This window comes from Sphaerodactylus townsendi, linkage group LG11 (assembly GCF_021028975.2).
Source record: "Sphaerodactylus townsendi isolate TG3544 linkage group LG11, MPM_Stown_v2.3, whole genome shotgun sequence".
Classification (NCBI taxonomy): domain Eukaryota; kingdom Metazoa; phylum Chordata; class Lepidosauria; order Squamata; family Sphaerodactylidae; genus Sphaerodactylus; species Sphaerodactylus townsendi.
In genome coordinates, this window is record NC_059435.1 from 45,361,328 (window position 1) to 45,377,782 (window position 16,455).

The 16,455-nt window shown below is 39.1% G+C and overlaps 1 protein-coding gene across 1 annotated transcript in view; it reads left to right on the forward strand.

The window, feature by feature from the left end:
• Positions 1-12,917, forward strand: part of MEOX2 (mesenchyme homeobox 2) — a 78,739-nt gene extending 65,822 nt beyond the window's left edge. Inside the window, exon 3 of the mRNA XM_048510283.1 lies at positions 11,586-12,917. Coding sequence (XP_048366240.1) covers positions 11,586-11,810 — 225 coding nt within the window. The 3' untranslated portion in view covers positions 11,811-12,917. The remainder of the gene's footprint in view (positions 1-11,585) is intronic.
• The last annotated feature ends 3,538 nt before the right edge of the window (positions 12,918-16,455 follow it).

Below are 16,455 nucleotides of genomic sequence, written 5' to 3' on the forward strand. Positions count from 1 at the left end.
ATTAAGTTCACACCTTTGTTATTCACTGAGACCCTTTTTTTCATCAGATAGCACTTGTATTTGGGCTGGCAACCTTGTTTGATGAAGCAGTCTTTAAAAAAAAGAATTCAATCCAATAGTAAGTGTATATCCCCTGTGGATTTGTGAGCCTGTCTTTTATATTCTTGACTTCTTTATCTTAAAGGAAACTGCATCCACATTTTTACTGTCCTACACTGTGAAGAACAGCAGAAACAGCTGCAGTGAGGTACAATGAATGGCAAATAGAATTTTGCAGGCTTCCAAGTACAGAAAGTCCCAATCTCACATGATCTTTTGTGAAAGAAAGTAATAAAAAGATTGCAGCTCGCCACAATAGTTAAGTTCACCAAAGAAACAACAGTGTGAAATTCTTTAATTTGCTAGCTTGAAAAGAAAATTTTACTATGTTGCTATTTTCTGTTTCATGACCATTAGTTATTTAGAAAATATGTAGAATTAGTGTTGCCTTTAATGAGCAAAAGTATGCCCGCAGAGAAAATTGGATTTTCTTGCTTAATAATCCCTTCAGTTACTTATGGGAGGGAGGGAGGGGGAAGTACCCCTCCCCCAGTCTCACAGAATTATTTTTACTTTAGGATGAGACTCCAGTGAACTTGAGAAACATTCACTCACTTTCAGTAATACAAGATTTCCCTGACCAGGCATTTCTGTTACTTTGGGATCATAAAATCCTCACTTGGTGACAGGCTGGATATTTCACCTGTTCCATCTATATAGGAAGCTTTTTAAAATGTTGCTGGGATCCCCCCTATTTGAAGGGCAGGTCACAAAACTTATAGGATATGGCTTTTAAGTTTAATTTTTATATATATATGGTGTCAATTTCCTGCAATTTTGACTGTGGAATGTGAGACCTGATCCCGTCTATTCCCTGCTGGAACTGTCTTTAGGAGAGACTGTTAAACCAGGTAGACATTCACATACACAAATATGTTATTTTTTCTGGATTTTAAAAAAGTTATTATTTTAGGAAACAGTAAAACCATTGTAATTTCTTTTTTGAAAAAAAAATACCATTTTCATTTCAGAGCATTGAAATAAATTCTCCACAGACGTACAGCTCATGCAATTTCATTGATTCTAGGGGAGCCACCTGGGTTGAAGTGAACCCAGTGTTTGACCCTGAGTGGAAATGCTTTGATCAGACAGTTACCTTTGTGCTGCCTGGACCCTTGAAATAATACATCTAGTCCAAGTGCTCATCCTATATCCTGTCCCATGATTACTGTGGCACATTCCTCAGACAGGGTTAGAGATTTTTCTCCAGTGCCTGCTCCCAAGGAGATGTTCACTAGGAGGTCATGTATTCTTCAACCTATTTAAGCAACAGCTTAATCATCAGTCTGGGAGACCTAAATACTAACGGAGTTGTCAACTAAGGGAAACGAAGCTGCTCTCTCATGCCAGTGAGCAGATGTGCCTAACAGATCAATCCATAATTGGTTATATAGAAATGGTTGCTGATGCTGTAACAATTTATCTGGCATGGTCTTTAGAATGTATGTATGCTTAAAAGAATACCAGAATATATAATGATAAACCATGTAAGACTTCTCCTTCAAAGAATTGTTAGAAAGAACTTAAAGTTTTCTCAGTTCATAACTACATCAAATCCACAGAACACCTGCACAGAAATATTTAAGTAACTGCTAATGTACTCTTAAGTTTATTGTCTTAATCCAGAACATCGTGTAATTAATGGGTTTTATAAAATTCACAAAAATGTTGGTATTGTAAAAAATTCCAATTGTTGCTTGGTGCACATGAGTTAGTTTTTCCTTCCTTCCTTCCTTCCTTCCTTCCTTCCTTCCTTCCTTCCTTCCTTCCTTCCTTCCTTCCTTCCTTCCTTCCTTCCTTCCTTCCTTCCTTCCTTCCTTCCTTCCTTCCTTCCTTCCTTCCTTCCTTCCTTCCTTCCTTCCTTTCCTTCCTTCCTTCCTTCAACTATGGTCAAGTGTTGATCTGAACCATTTGTTAGAAACACTGATTCCAGTTGGTCATACTATGATTCAAGTCATTTGAGAGCAGTTTGTCATAGCTTACAACATTTTCTCATGACAATTAGCTTTTTATACACACTGCTATATGGGGAGCACCCAGTGATGAAATAATAATATTAATAGAATAAGCATAGGTATTTAGAAGTTACTTCTATTGAAATCACCAGGATAGATTTCCAAGAAAATGCATGTGTCGGGCTTGAAACACTTCCAGACAGCAGCTGTCCTCAGCAACAGTACTGCCAATACAGGAAGCTGAATAGGAACTAAAGCATTTAGATCGCTGTAGGGACCAAATAAACCAGTAGCTCAAACAAGTGTCATTTTCTCCATAAGGATTGATTTGGCACTACCATCATTGTGCTGCCCATATTGATCCTGTTAATCTGTTTGACATAATAGCAGACAGCGCAAGGTTGGCTCAACAGTTCAGCTTACAGCAGTTCAGGTGTGCTGACTTGATTCACCTAACTGTGCAGGAACTTCAAATGGGATTGTCATGCAATTCAGTGATAATTAATATACATCAATTTTTACAGTGCAATCCAATGCAGAGTTGTTCCAGTTTAACCCTGTTGACTTTAGTGGGCCTACACTGGATTATGTGGACTTTGATGATGATGATGATGATGATGATGATGAAAAGTTGGATTTATATCCCCCCTTTCTCTCCTGCAAGGAGACTCAAAGGGGCTTACAAACTCCTTTCCCTTTTCCCCTCACAACAAACACCCTGTGAGGTAGGTGGGGCTGAGAGAGCTCAGAAGAACTGTGACTAGCCGAAGGTCACCCAACTGGTGTGTGTTGGAGTTTACAGACTAATCTGAATTCCCCAGATAAGCCTCCACAGCTCAGGCAGCAATCAAACCCAGTTCCCCCAGATTAGAGTACACCTGCTCTTAACCACTAGACCACCGCTGCTCCTGACTGGCAATAATTTTTATGAAACATTTTAGAAAAGCAATTAATACATTTTAACATGAGCAAATAATATAAATATAGTTGATTTATGGGAACTTATTTATTTTTATTGGTTTTAATGGTTTTTAAGTTGTGATTTTATTTTTTATTTTTTATTTGTCAGCCATCCTAGTGGCCTTTATGAGGGCAGAAAGGTGGAATATAATTTTGTTAATGAATAAATAGTAAAAGTCACCAGGATTTCAATGGATTTGCAGTACAGTCCTGGGTAGAATCACACACTTCTACATCCATTGAGGTCAGTGGGCTTAAGAAAAGTGTAACTCTGCTGAGGAATGCAGTATTGGAAAGCAAATACAGTCAGATTTATATTGATTATTATGCAGATCAGGATTTTCAGCTGCTAAATTCCTCTTTGCCCCAAACATTATGCACGGTCTAATGAATGGAAATAAAGCATCACTGTTTTGTTTTTCTGCAGTTATTGTTGATTAGATTCTGGCAATTCTCTTTCATCTCAGCATATCTATTAACACTCAGACTTCTTGACAATTTCAGACATACAAGGTTTTTACAGGATGTCAGAATAATTCATTTTCAGAGTTCACACATCCTTCATATTGCTAAAATGTAGCAAGATCATGTATCACTTCCATTATCAACATTTCATGAAATCCAAAGGAAGTTCAGATTTCATCTCTCCGAATTTGATCTCTAAAGGAAATAGCACATGAAACATCCTCCACAGGTTGTTATATTTAGCACATAAGAGATGAATGCAGCTCAATACAATTTTTTTTCAAACGACAGCATTGTAAGATGTGTGAATATGACAAACTAATGGTATTAAGTGAAGCTGGGTTTTAAAGTGATGTCTAGCTATCCTGAAATAAAACATGCAATTTTAAATATATTAGCTAGCACATTAAAAATAACACATACAAAACTTTGACTTGGAAAAGGGAAAAAAAATTGTTTCTTTGCGGGGAGTAGCTGATTTCCTCAGGCAGCAATGCCAACTGAGTTAGACTTTGGGGCAGGGCCCCAGCTTATGGGCTCAGCGGGGAGCCCCCAAATCAGGCTGTAGCTTCCCATTTGAAATATGCATTATCATCTAAATGGGGCTCTTCATAAAACCATTAAGCCCAGAGTCTAAAATAATCGATTACACCACTGAATCAGATTGATTGGATCATTTTTATTTATTTATTTATTTATTATTTCGATTTTTATACCGCCCTGTCCCCTGTGAGATCATATTCACAAATGGAATTCAATTCAGTTTGGTTGGATTTGATGAGAGAAGTCCATACATTTAACAATACACACCATATACTTCTACACGTCCTTCAGACACACACATACACAAATGATTTTGTTTTTGACCCACGTATGCGTATAGGTGGTTCTTTTACAAAACCGACTGTCATACTGAAAACAGAACATGCAATTTTATCTAAGGCCCCTTCCGCACAGGCAAAATAATGTGTTTTCAAACCACTTTCACAACTGTTTGCAAGTGGATTTTGCTATTCCGCACAGCTTCAAAGAGCACTGAAAGCAGTTTGAAAGTGCATTATTCTGCATGTGCGGAATGAGCCTAAGTGAGGTGCTGTATGGTTTCTGGGCTGTATGGCCGTGTTCTAGCAGTATTCTCTCCTGACATTTCGCTTGCATCTGTTGAAGTATCCAGGGTCGGAGAAAGAACCATTGTCTGTTAACAAGTAAAGGGTGTAATTTGCAAGCTAGATTTACATGTGTTGAGTGGGATCCACCCATTAGCATGTGAGTAACAATGAAGATAGCAAGGTCAATAGGTGAAGTCAGCTGAATAAAAGTAGCCTGGCCTTTGTTCCCTTTGATTGTTTACTGTCTATAGTCATCCTGTGTTTGTGTGGAACTGATTAGTCACTGTCTTGACTCTAGTGTTTTTCAACATTGGTAGCCAAGTTTTCTTCACCCTGGATACTCCAACAGATATATACTCCACTTGCTTTCCTACTATCAGATCCTCTGACGATGCCAGCCACAGATTCAGGTGAAACGTCAGGAGAGAATACTGCTAGAACACTGCCATACAGCCCAGAAACCACACAGCACCCCAGTGATTCCGGCCGTGAAAGCCTTTAATAGATTTAACTTTATCTTTTTTTTAAAAAAAATATTTTTATTGTATAGTTTGAAATTATCGTTCTATTTACATCTTTCTGATATAATTTCCAAACAATACATTTCCCCTTTTTTTCCTCCCACCCTCCCCTAATATTGTTTTACTTTTCTTTAACCAAACAGAAGTTCATTCGTTGTTGTCTTCTTATCCATATGTCTTCTTTGACTCCCGTCTCCTTCATCCAATTCTCATAACTTCCATGTCCATATCTTCATTATTTCATTCTGTTTTTCTTGCCATGTTTTATTCTTTGATAATATTTCAAAAATGTCTAATGTCACTCGTTCGCACAATCTGTGATTTCTTCCCATTGCTAAACATCTTTAAACATATAGTAAAGTTGGAAAGGGCCTTTCAGACCACCTAATCTAACATCCTATTCCATTCAGGACATGCTAAATTAGTGCATCCCCAACAGTTGATCTCTAGCCTCTGCTTGAGAACTCCAGTAATGGACAATCCACCTCCCTCAAGAAATATCCATTGCCATTACTGAACTACTTTTTGTTTGCTGTTTGCAGAAAAATATCCCCATGGTAGGTAATTGCCACTGAGATCCAAATCAAGCTACAATAAAAAGGAAAGCTGTATTTTAAAAATTAATAAATGCTTCCTTTTTATCTTCAAATATATTATTCATCTTCTTATATATACAGGTTTACCAGGCACAAGATGGAGCCTGGAGTTCCCCCAGAATTAAAACTGATTTCATGACTTCAAAGATAAGTTCCCATAGGTGAAATGGGAGCTTTGGAAGATAGACACTATGGAATACTATAGACTCTAGAAGTAATGGGAGTCCAAAAGTGGATGCTCTAAGACTTCTACTTTAGGAATACCCTAAAGATTCAGAAAACCAAAGACAGAACTGTGTCTCAACTTTGACCTCATATCAGTAATGGGACCAAAGTTCTGAACATTTCTTCTTCTACCTATATACAAAATGTAAAGGTTTATGTAGTTGATACAAAAGTCTGTGTGATGTCATTAATTTCTTTAATAGTCTGTGTAACAGCATGCTGTTAGGATACAACACAAGGTATGCAGCATATATTTCCAGCAAGTATGTATGTATGTATGTATGTATGTATGTATGTATGTATGTATGTAGGTAGGTAGGTAGGTAGGTAGGTAGGTAGGTAGGTAGGTAGGTAGGTAGGTAGGTAGGTCTTGTGCTGACTTAGACCATTGGTTCATCTGGCCCAGTACTGTCTACTTGGACTGGCAGCAGATCTGCAGGGTCTTCCCTAGCCCTGCTATCTGAGATTTGGGAACTGAGCCCTGGGAAATGTATGCATGGCCATTGAACTATAGTTTTCCTTTATCCTTTTTTCTTTGACCCATGCAGTGGTGAATCAAATGAAGAGTACAGTGTAACACATCCAGAGTATTTATACTGGCGTGCTTGCCCTTATGTTGCCTTGATCTTAATGAAACCAGTTCAAGGTCACTATAGAGAAAACAGACAAATTGACTTTTGTCATTCACAGTCAAAGTGTAATGGAAATAGAAAGTGAAGAGAAGGGCTTAGAGAGAGAAGGTTGTCTCATCTTACATAGACTACTTCTGAATTTTGCCATAAGGCATCTAAATTTAGAGGAAGGCTCAGATGGTTTAACTTATGCTGTCTTCCAGCCCTCGCTGGCCAAAGTAGATTCCCTTAGATTGACTTAGACTCCCTCAGGCTTACTCACTTCCTTAGACTCACAGGCTCTTGCCAATTTACACCTCTTCTTACATATGACCTTTGCAATTTGGGCCTATTATGTTTCAAGCAGTTTTATCTATTTTTCCATTCTTGTTGCCATTCCACTGTAATCTAAAATAAAATACAATTACTCAAACATACGTAGTCTCAGTTGCAGTGAGAAAATAAGAGTGCTGTTAGGATTTTACGGTCTCATTTTTCCCTTGGTAAAATATTGCCTTAAAGTGTTTTTTTCCTAAAAAATTATCTAGACTGCTATCTTGTTTCTATAACATTAAAGGTTCATTCAGTTTTCACCTTTTCGTTGTCCTGAAAGGCTGGATGTAGCTATCTTACAGTTCCATTCAAAGCAGAATTCATCCATTTTAAATTGATGAATGGCCGAGGAAGGAATAAGACATGGAAGATATGGGGGTTGTCAGGAGGGCAGAAAGAAGAAGTCCCTGAATGTTCCCTACTACACAAGTGGGCCTGGCTCAGTAGATGGCACCACACAACTGACCCACAGTTTACCTAGGTATCGCCTGCTTGTGGTGGGAAGTTTAAGACAGAGAGGGCAGATAAACATAGTTTGGCTGTTGGGTGGGAAGAAGAGAGGCTTACCAACTCCTGGTTCAATAAATACCTGGAGATTTGGGGGTAGAGCTTGGGGAGGCTGGGATTTGAGGCAGGTTGGGACCACAAGAGATATAATACCATAGACTCATCCTCCAAAGTGGCCATTTCCTCCATGGAAAGTGGAATTGCCAGCCTTCAGGTGGTGGCTGGAGATCTCCTGGGATCACAACTGATCTGCAGATGACAGAGGTCAGTTCCCGTGGAGAAAATGGTTGCTTTGGAGTGTGAACTCTGTAACATTATACACCCCTCCCCATATCTTATCTTCTCAAGGCTCCACCTCCAAATTTCCAGGAATTTCCCAACCTGGAGCTGGCAAGCCCCGGGGGAAACTATTCTTTATAGTTGGGAGTTCTGTTGTGATTTCAGAAGCTCTCCAGGCCCCACCTGAAGAATGACAATTCTAGAAGGAGAGAAGGAAGCAGGAAAAGGAGAGAGGCTATGGGGGCTTTCAGGAAAGGGAAAGAGGAAATAATGAGGAAGGGGAGGTGAGATATTTCCCACAAGTCATTGCAGGTTCCCTACTTGTTAGATCTGTATCTTCCCTTGTCTTTCAAAATGAAACTCCGGATGATGTAATACGGGACTCCTAAGATGTTCCTTATCAAAATGCTAACTAGATCCCAGATTGACTTAGGTAGTTTATCACAAGTCTTTCAGTCTTACTCTGGGACCAAATCTGAAAATAAGTGATGTATACTTTTTGCACTGGGCACATAATTTTTGTATTGGATCACAGTTTTATGAAATCTTACAGAAATTCTTCAAATACATCCTCATGGCTCCATGTTCTTTCCAGTTATAAATTTCATCTAATTATCTAATAATTAACAGATTTGTCCTACTTTGTTAACACTTTTCAAAATTAAATTGCTAAATGTCTTTGAAATATTTAATCTCATAATTTTTTCTTATGTTTTATGTTCGTTTGAGAGAAAGAATAACCTTCTTATGTGTGGCACATTCCGCACAGTATATTTATAAAGGAAAACGAATTCATTTATAATGATACGAGAAAACATGTGATACTATCTTACAAGTAGATAGACTAATCCATAGTTTATTGAACTTCCCACATTTATATCAGAGCTGGGCAGCCCCATTCACAAGCTAGCTGCCCGACTGCAGTGCTGCAGCTGCAAAAAAGCTTCCCCATAGTGTGGGGAGGCTGCAAAAATGCTGAAGTCTTCCCTCTGCTAAGCAGCTTCTATGGGGCTTATAGTGGCAAACCGGCGTACAGTGGCAAATGGCCAGAAGGAAGTCAACCATGCCCCCAGACCACCCTTGCTATGCCAATGGAGGCAGAATAAGTGCAGGAGTGCTGGTGTTGCAATCGGTGCTGCATCCCAGTGCTGGGGAAGGGTGGCTGCTGTGCACCAGTGAAATTGTCCATATGCCAGGGTAAGTCCCCTGGGGCAGGCGAATCTGCTAGCATGGCACAGCAGATTTGGGTCCTCCCCCTATGGATGGGGCTCGTCGCCTCAATTAATATAATTCAATTCATTGGCACTGTCAGCAGTCAGACCCCTCCTCCTGCTAAGTAGTGTCACAAAGGCACAGGGGCAAAGACTAGGGCCCCTTCCACACACACAAAATAATCCATTTTCAAACCACTTTCACAACTGTTTGCAAGTGGATTTTGCTATTCCGCACAGCTTCAAAGAGCACTGAAAGCAGTTTGAAAGTGCATTATTCTGTATGTGCGGAATGAGCCTAAGATAACAGCAAGACACTCCCACAAAATGAATGCCTTTCAGAGAGTTTTGAAATCCATCTTGTCTGTCAAGCCTGGGCAGGAAGGCAGTTGGACACTAAAGTTTTCCTCTGGTCCTGAGGTGTGCCTGGCTGGATGATGAGGCTAGCTAGTTTCCACTGTGTCACCCTAAGCTGATTTAATCAGCACTCTGAGCAGATCATTACTTCCCCTATCTCACCAATCAGTCAGTATCAAGACAATAGTCCAGGCATTCTCTTGAGTCCTCATGGCTTATCAAGCTTCTTCTATCTTTTTGTTAGAACCTCGGAAAAGCGATCAGTTATTTGTCTCTGGCTTTATTTTTTTCATTTATTCATTTCATCATATTTTTATTCCACCCTTTCCCAGAGGGCTCTCCTACCACCTTACCTCATACCACCTCAGGATTCATTTTGGGGTAAAAAAAATTGGTCCTTTGATAAGATAAGAAGCATTTATTGTCATTGTGCACACACAACAAAATTTGCATGCATTCCCCAATGCACACTATTTCAGACCTCACACCCCATCCTCACATTCCCCTTTCTCCACCCATCCCTACACAGCCCCAACCACATCAACATGAAACCATGGAGTTCAGCATAGCTACAGCTCTAGAATAGAAGCTATCTCTAAGCCTATTTGTCCTTGTTTGGCCATTTATAGTCTGTGCGTGCATGCGTGCGTGCGTGTGTGTGTGTGTGTGTGCGGGCGTTCTGGATCTGTGTATGCACCCTCACTTACATGGGGGCTCTTCCCTTTGTTCCTGAAAATGCTGATCATTTTCCTCTACGGTGCGGTTTCCCAGAACATTCCTTCAAGACTAGTAACTATCACCCATCCTTGAAACCTTGTCCAGCTTCCTCCTGTCTTAGTCAGCTCTTATATGCTTTGTATGCGCATGTTCATTGCTTAAATACATTTCTTGTATTATGATTTTTATTCTGTAATAAAACCAATTTTAATTGTACAACTGGCTGCTCATTTGAGCATTTTCACCCAGGACATCCTGGCATGCATAAGTTACCCCTTTTTGCTTTCTGTCGTCAGATAATAAAGTGGAGACTTCCTATTCAAAGTAACAGCACCAGAAACACACCACTGTTTTACTAGGGGAAATTCATAGTGAAAAGTGACATATATTATTTACCACAAAGAACTGGATGAATAGTACAAACATTATGAGCCCTTTGACATTGTTTTTGTGAAAGGTTTTGACAGATGGCGTAACAATATTTCCTAACATCAGAGCAGCTAGCAATAAATACTTTCGTTCTTATATTAGTTTTATTTTACTAGTCTGCTTCTTTAGCTCTGATGAGCTGTCTAGCAGAAAGGATGTGCCAGTTTAACATTTTCTAACAAATCTGGAATTCTCTTGCCCTGCTTTGATACTTTTAAATGTAGTTTTGTTATCATAGCAGTCTGAAAACAAAACAAGTCAACCAATCTGAACTATATTTCTTACAGTATTCATCTTTATTTTAAAATCTCTTTATTGATCTGTGAAATTTTATTTTGAGTTTTAGCTTGTGGAAAAGTCATAGCTTTATTAACTATGAAGCATAGTGTCTCGTGCTGTGATTATGCCTAGTATTTTAAAGAGCATAAACAAACATCATCAACCATACCCAAGAACACACCCATTCCCCCCTTTTTTCCTTTTCCACATTGTAGACTTTTCTATCCAGCTTTCCTTTTAGAAAGCCCCAATAATGACATTGCAGGCCTACGGTAAGCACAATGGTGTATAAAAAGAATAATCTCTTTCTGTTATTCCTGTTGTACAAAATGAATGCCTTGTATGTTGCCCACTCTGTCATTGAATGAAAATCCAGTAAACTTCATACTCTACGGGCACATTAGTAAGTTCTGGCAGATGATCCTATAGTTTTGTAAGCTCCAAAATCTGCTTACATGTAATTTATAAAATACTTGGTAATATATACAGCTGGTACAGAAAGGGACGTTGAAATGATCCCAGTAGAAGCCCACAAAAATTCACATAAGTTTATCCATATTGGCATATTCTATGTTCAGTTTTTCAGTACTGGTTCCAGGATTTGCGGGTCGGGGGGTGGGGAGGAGCTGTCTGGCATGAAACTGCCTAAAGAATTCAGGTTGCAATATTACTTCAGTTGGCTGTTTGCCCCAGAATGCCAAATTTTACCAATCTCTGTCCCTCATCATCCTCACTCTTTTACCCTAGAAGCACACACCTTTTCTTCTGTCTGCACTTTTTGTGAACTTGCTAATATTGGCTAGCTATTTTTGTAATCAAGCCAGTATTAAGACTGCATATATTTAAATGAATCATTGTATGCAAATTTACCTCTAGTCAGTGGTGCTACATGACACACAAATGACTCTGTTTTGTTTTGTTTTGATTCAAAGGTAAAAGTTTGGTTCCAGAACCGGCGGATGAAATGGAAGCGGGTAAAAGGGGGGCAGCAAGGGGCTGCCGCACGGGAAAAGGAACTGGTGAACGTGAAAAAGGGCACACTGCTTCCCTCAGAGCTTTCTGGCATTGGTGCAGCCAGCCTCCAGCATACAGGGGACTCACTAGCAAATGATGACAGCCACGACAGTGATCACAGCTCTGAGCATGCACAGTTATGATAAAGCATGAAAGAGTCACAACTCCATTCTCAGGAAAGATATGCTAACACAGCAAGCTTTACATGGACATTATGGACCTATGCAAGTGACTCCAGCAATAAAACAAAATTGGATGTATGGTTTCTGCTTCTCTTGGAACCTTTTTAGCTAAATTCAGTAAGTGCCATGTCTTAAATGTGCCTTATGAGCTGAAGCACCCCCAATACCTTGCTTTTGAACATTCCAGTTAGTTTGTCATTTCAGTGACAATGGGCAGGTATTTTTTGCTTTTGCTTGCACTGAAAATGCCATTGTTTTCATTAAAGTTAATATTCTGGGGAAAATGTAAAAACCGCAGTGCCAACAGAAACACTGTCTAGTGGATAAGAAATATATTTTAACTCTGTATATATCTATTTTACAGCATTTGTACTTTTCACTCATTTTTAGCAATGCAATCATATTAGCTGATGGCAATAGTCACTCATGGCAATAAATGGCTTTTTATCTCTATTCTTGTTTTGTTGCCCCACAGATAACTATAATAAGTGCAGACAATTGAGTTTGGAGAGTGAACAATGCACAAGAGTCTGCTAGGCAAAGTCCTTATACCACAGACAAAACAAATCTTATGTTGCATTTACTATCAATTGCTGCTAATCGGAATTTATTAAACCTTGCTCCTCAAATCTTCTTATTGTATAATAGCAAAGTTGTTCTTCTATGATCAAACAAGATCTACCATCCATTCAATTTTTTTACACTTTATATATTTTTGACATTTTGGCTCACAGCAGCTGCTAGCCACATGCCATGTGTTCCAGAGTAGCTCTGATCCGCTTAGTATCACTGTCTCAAAGGTACTGAGTGGTAGTGAGTAGCTTGTGTACACAAACTGGACACTTTTATCTTCTGCACCATCACTCAGATCTCTTTAAGCCATAAGGAAGATTTGACTATCCCTGGTAACTGTCAAACAAATTGATTAAACAAAGCTCTGTATCAAAATGCAAAGGTCAAGGCATCCTTTCTTTTCCAAGGTTGTGTGTAAATACAGTCCAAACTTTACACAAACCATTGATTGTACTTTGTAAAGGAAATCTTTAATAAATGATGCTTTTGAAATACTCACATTTTCCTTTGGAGTTTTCATAAGTTATTCAAGCAAACAAAGTCTTTAGCCAAGAACAAGAACCACATTACTATCGTGTGCAAATCATGAAAAAAAAAGAATGTTCAAAATGTGATGCAATATAAACAATTGTGCAATACAACATAAAAAATATTTCCCACATAAACAACTTAGCACAAAACTAAAGGCAGAGATCTGATAAGTAGCAAATATATCCAGTTGGTCACTATTCCCATAATCTTTTGCCACTCACCTTTGTTTCTCTCTGGCCATTAAATAAGTCTACTTTCAGGCTGTGGCAGAGCAGAAAGGAGGAACAGATATGAGGTTTTGTTATGAGGAATGGAATTGCCAATGGATACCAATGCAGCTGGGGGTGGGCTGGGGGCATTTGCATGGAAGAATTTGCTGACTGATGCAGAATTGCATACATGTGATGACTGTGACGAGGTGGTAAAAACGATTCTTGGCTAATTTATTTGATTGACTGGTAACATTTTTGCAAAACAGCACATTCAACAAGGCGTCAGTAGATGGGTGTGGTTTTTTACTGTTAAGAGACATGAATCTGTATGCCTTCAGAAGACTAATGTCGTATTTTCACAGATATGGTAATATGTAATGCCAGATGAGAAGTTGCATATAATGCCAGATAGAGGATTCGGTTAGATTGATCATGACCATTGATTCTTTGACCATTGTCAAAAAAGGAAGGAGGGAAGGAGGAAGCATAGCAACCCCAAATATGTATTCAGCACTTAGTAGGCTGACTCCATCATTACATGTATGAGCCCAAATTGCAGCTCAAACAAGGGCAATGCTCACACCTCTGTCTCGGCATCTACAATGATTTGACTCTTGCATGAAAACAGCAAAATCATGGTTATAAATATAAAATGTTACAGGCTTTGGTAGGATGCCTCATGCCTTACCCCTTATAGCTCTCTATTCAGTTGCCATAATAGGAATAAAAACTGATATTTTGCAAGGTGATGAACAATTGGCTCAAAAGCAGTTGAATGTTTTTGTTCAGAAAAGGCTCACAGTGCCCCAAAAGGAAAGTTGCAAATGAAGATAAAACTTTATGCTCCATTAAAAAATGTAAAGTCTTCAATATTTGTATGGAGCAGTAGCAACAAAAGATAAGGATTTTGCTCTAAAAATGGATTGGAACATCTTGCATTGCCTAATCATAGACTATGAAGCTAGTTGGGTAGTAGAACTTTGAAAAATTGCAACGCGAACTCAAGTGGCTCTTGATATATGTTCTGTTGTGTGAACTATGTTCAAAATGTGGGATGGTGTTAAAGGGGATGAGGGTCAGCATCAGTTAAGCCAGAAATAAGTTCTCTGGATCAATAGGAAATAGATCTCTGTGTGCTGGAAGTGAAATAAGCAAGAGGTCTGCAAGCTGATGTGAACCTGCCTATGCTAAGAGGAATATATAAGGAATCCTCCAAGCTTCATTGGGGGGCTGAAGCTCACTGAAAGTGGAACAGGAAGGCGTGGGAAGAATTAGTTCTCTTGCATGGCAACACAAGCATCTTATACTCCTTTGCAGAAAAGAATGGGAAAGATGGAGGGCATGGTCGGATGCAGGTTAGCACCTCCAGTACTGAAGGAGAAGGTGGCTGGGACATGAGGAGGCACATGAGCCACTAATGTGATGCAATCATGAAGGCCTTCATGCTACAAGGAAGACAACTTCTTCTAAAAAAAGGAAAACCGGTTAAGTGAGGTTCAACAGTAATAGGGTTTATGTGATGAGATAAGCTTTCTTCTCATTAGAGAAAGCCTGGTTAGCCATGAAGCTGCAGACCAGGGGATGGGGTTGTATTTACCCTCTGAGGTCTCCAAAAACGTGGTTGGTTCCTGAGTTCAAAAGTGGCACTAGGCAAACCTTACAACTATAGCAGTTTCAGTGACCTAGCTGACAATTTGATAAAATCTCTCATTGGACTACATATTGGCAAGATTTACTTTACAATTGACAGGTGCAGATCAGAATCTATCACAAGATAGGACAGGAGAGAAATGAGAAAGACTGTAGAAGAACTGTTCCACTTCTAAGCAACTAGCCAAACATCTTGTGTCTCCCAGGCAGTGAGGCTGACTGCTTGTTTCCTTTCTGAACAACTCATACTCCAGGAACCTAAGAATGAGACTATAATTGTTTCCAGAGGGTTCAAAGGAGACAGAACAGTGAAGTCTTCCAATCCCACTGCATGAGGAGCTGATCCAAGAATTGTATTGCAATCTCTAGGCACGCTAGTGCCAAAACAGTTGTTGTGTCAGCATGTTACTCTGATCTCCTTGCTCGGTTACTGGCTTTTTCTGAAGAATGACTTGGGAAAAGGTGTGGGTTAAATCAGGTTGGTCTGTGAAACCTGATTCAGTATTCTTGTGTGTATCGTCTGTGACAAGTGGCTTACTCATGCCATGCTAGTGGAATGGGAACGACAGGATTCCGCCCAAATTGTCCAGCATAATAGAAGAACTGACAAAATGGATGTGTCAAAATCATGTTTTTCTCATGTTCACCCAACTCCCCTCATTATAACCCCCATTCCATAAGGCCTTTATTTATGCATATCCTAGGATCCTTAGAACAGCCTTTTCAGCAGTCAAAGGGGATTCCTGCTTTTCTTTTTAACCAGCAGAAAAAACTAGTTGGGTCTAGCCCAGTTCATGCAGTTGTAAACTAAGGGATGGTCTCGTACACTGCAAGGCCGGGGGGGGGGGGGGGCATGGAAAGTATTTTGCTCCCATCTTAAGTCTTCTTAAAAATCTAGGAAATGGTGATCTTTATGAAAAGAACAGAAAAACCTTTAAAGCAGCAGTTCAGTTGTAAGATGTTCAGACTTCCCAATGTAGGCAGCTGTAATAAGGGAGTGGTTTGGTTTGGCAAAGGTCAGTCATCTGAAGCACTTTGTACAAATGATACTATATTCTCTTCAGCTGTATAAAAAGAGAGCTCATTATCAGTCCATGGTGTGGAAGAAAGCAATAAGTGACATTCCAAAGCCTACTTGCACCTCAGAAAATGTCTTGTAAAACTCATTCCGAATTTCATCTCACTATCTGATGTTGTGATATTGTAATGAACTCGTGACCTGTGTGGACACTCTGTCTATGCCAGATATTTGCAAGCGCCAGAAAGAAAAATGGCAGTGCACCACAGAAGGTAAATGTAGAACTGATGCAAATGTTTGCCCTACAGAGTACATTATCACTTCCAACATTATAATTTCAATTATTTAAGTAGTAATTTTTTTGAAAGTATGAAGCAATAATCTTTATGATGCAACCTGTTGCTAATTGTTACTTTAAAATTATTAGATAAGCTATGTAAAGGAATGTTATTTCATTGCAGTGAACAAGTAAATGTTATTAGTTCAAAATTAGTCCATTGTGAAGAAATGTAACATTTTCAAAGGCCATTTTATTCTTTTTTTTAAAGGAATGATTGTCGAGAATTACCAACATGTAATTGGAAAATAGCATTTTTGAAGTGAGCATCTTCAAAATATTTTA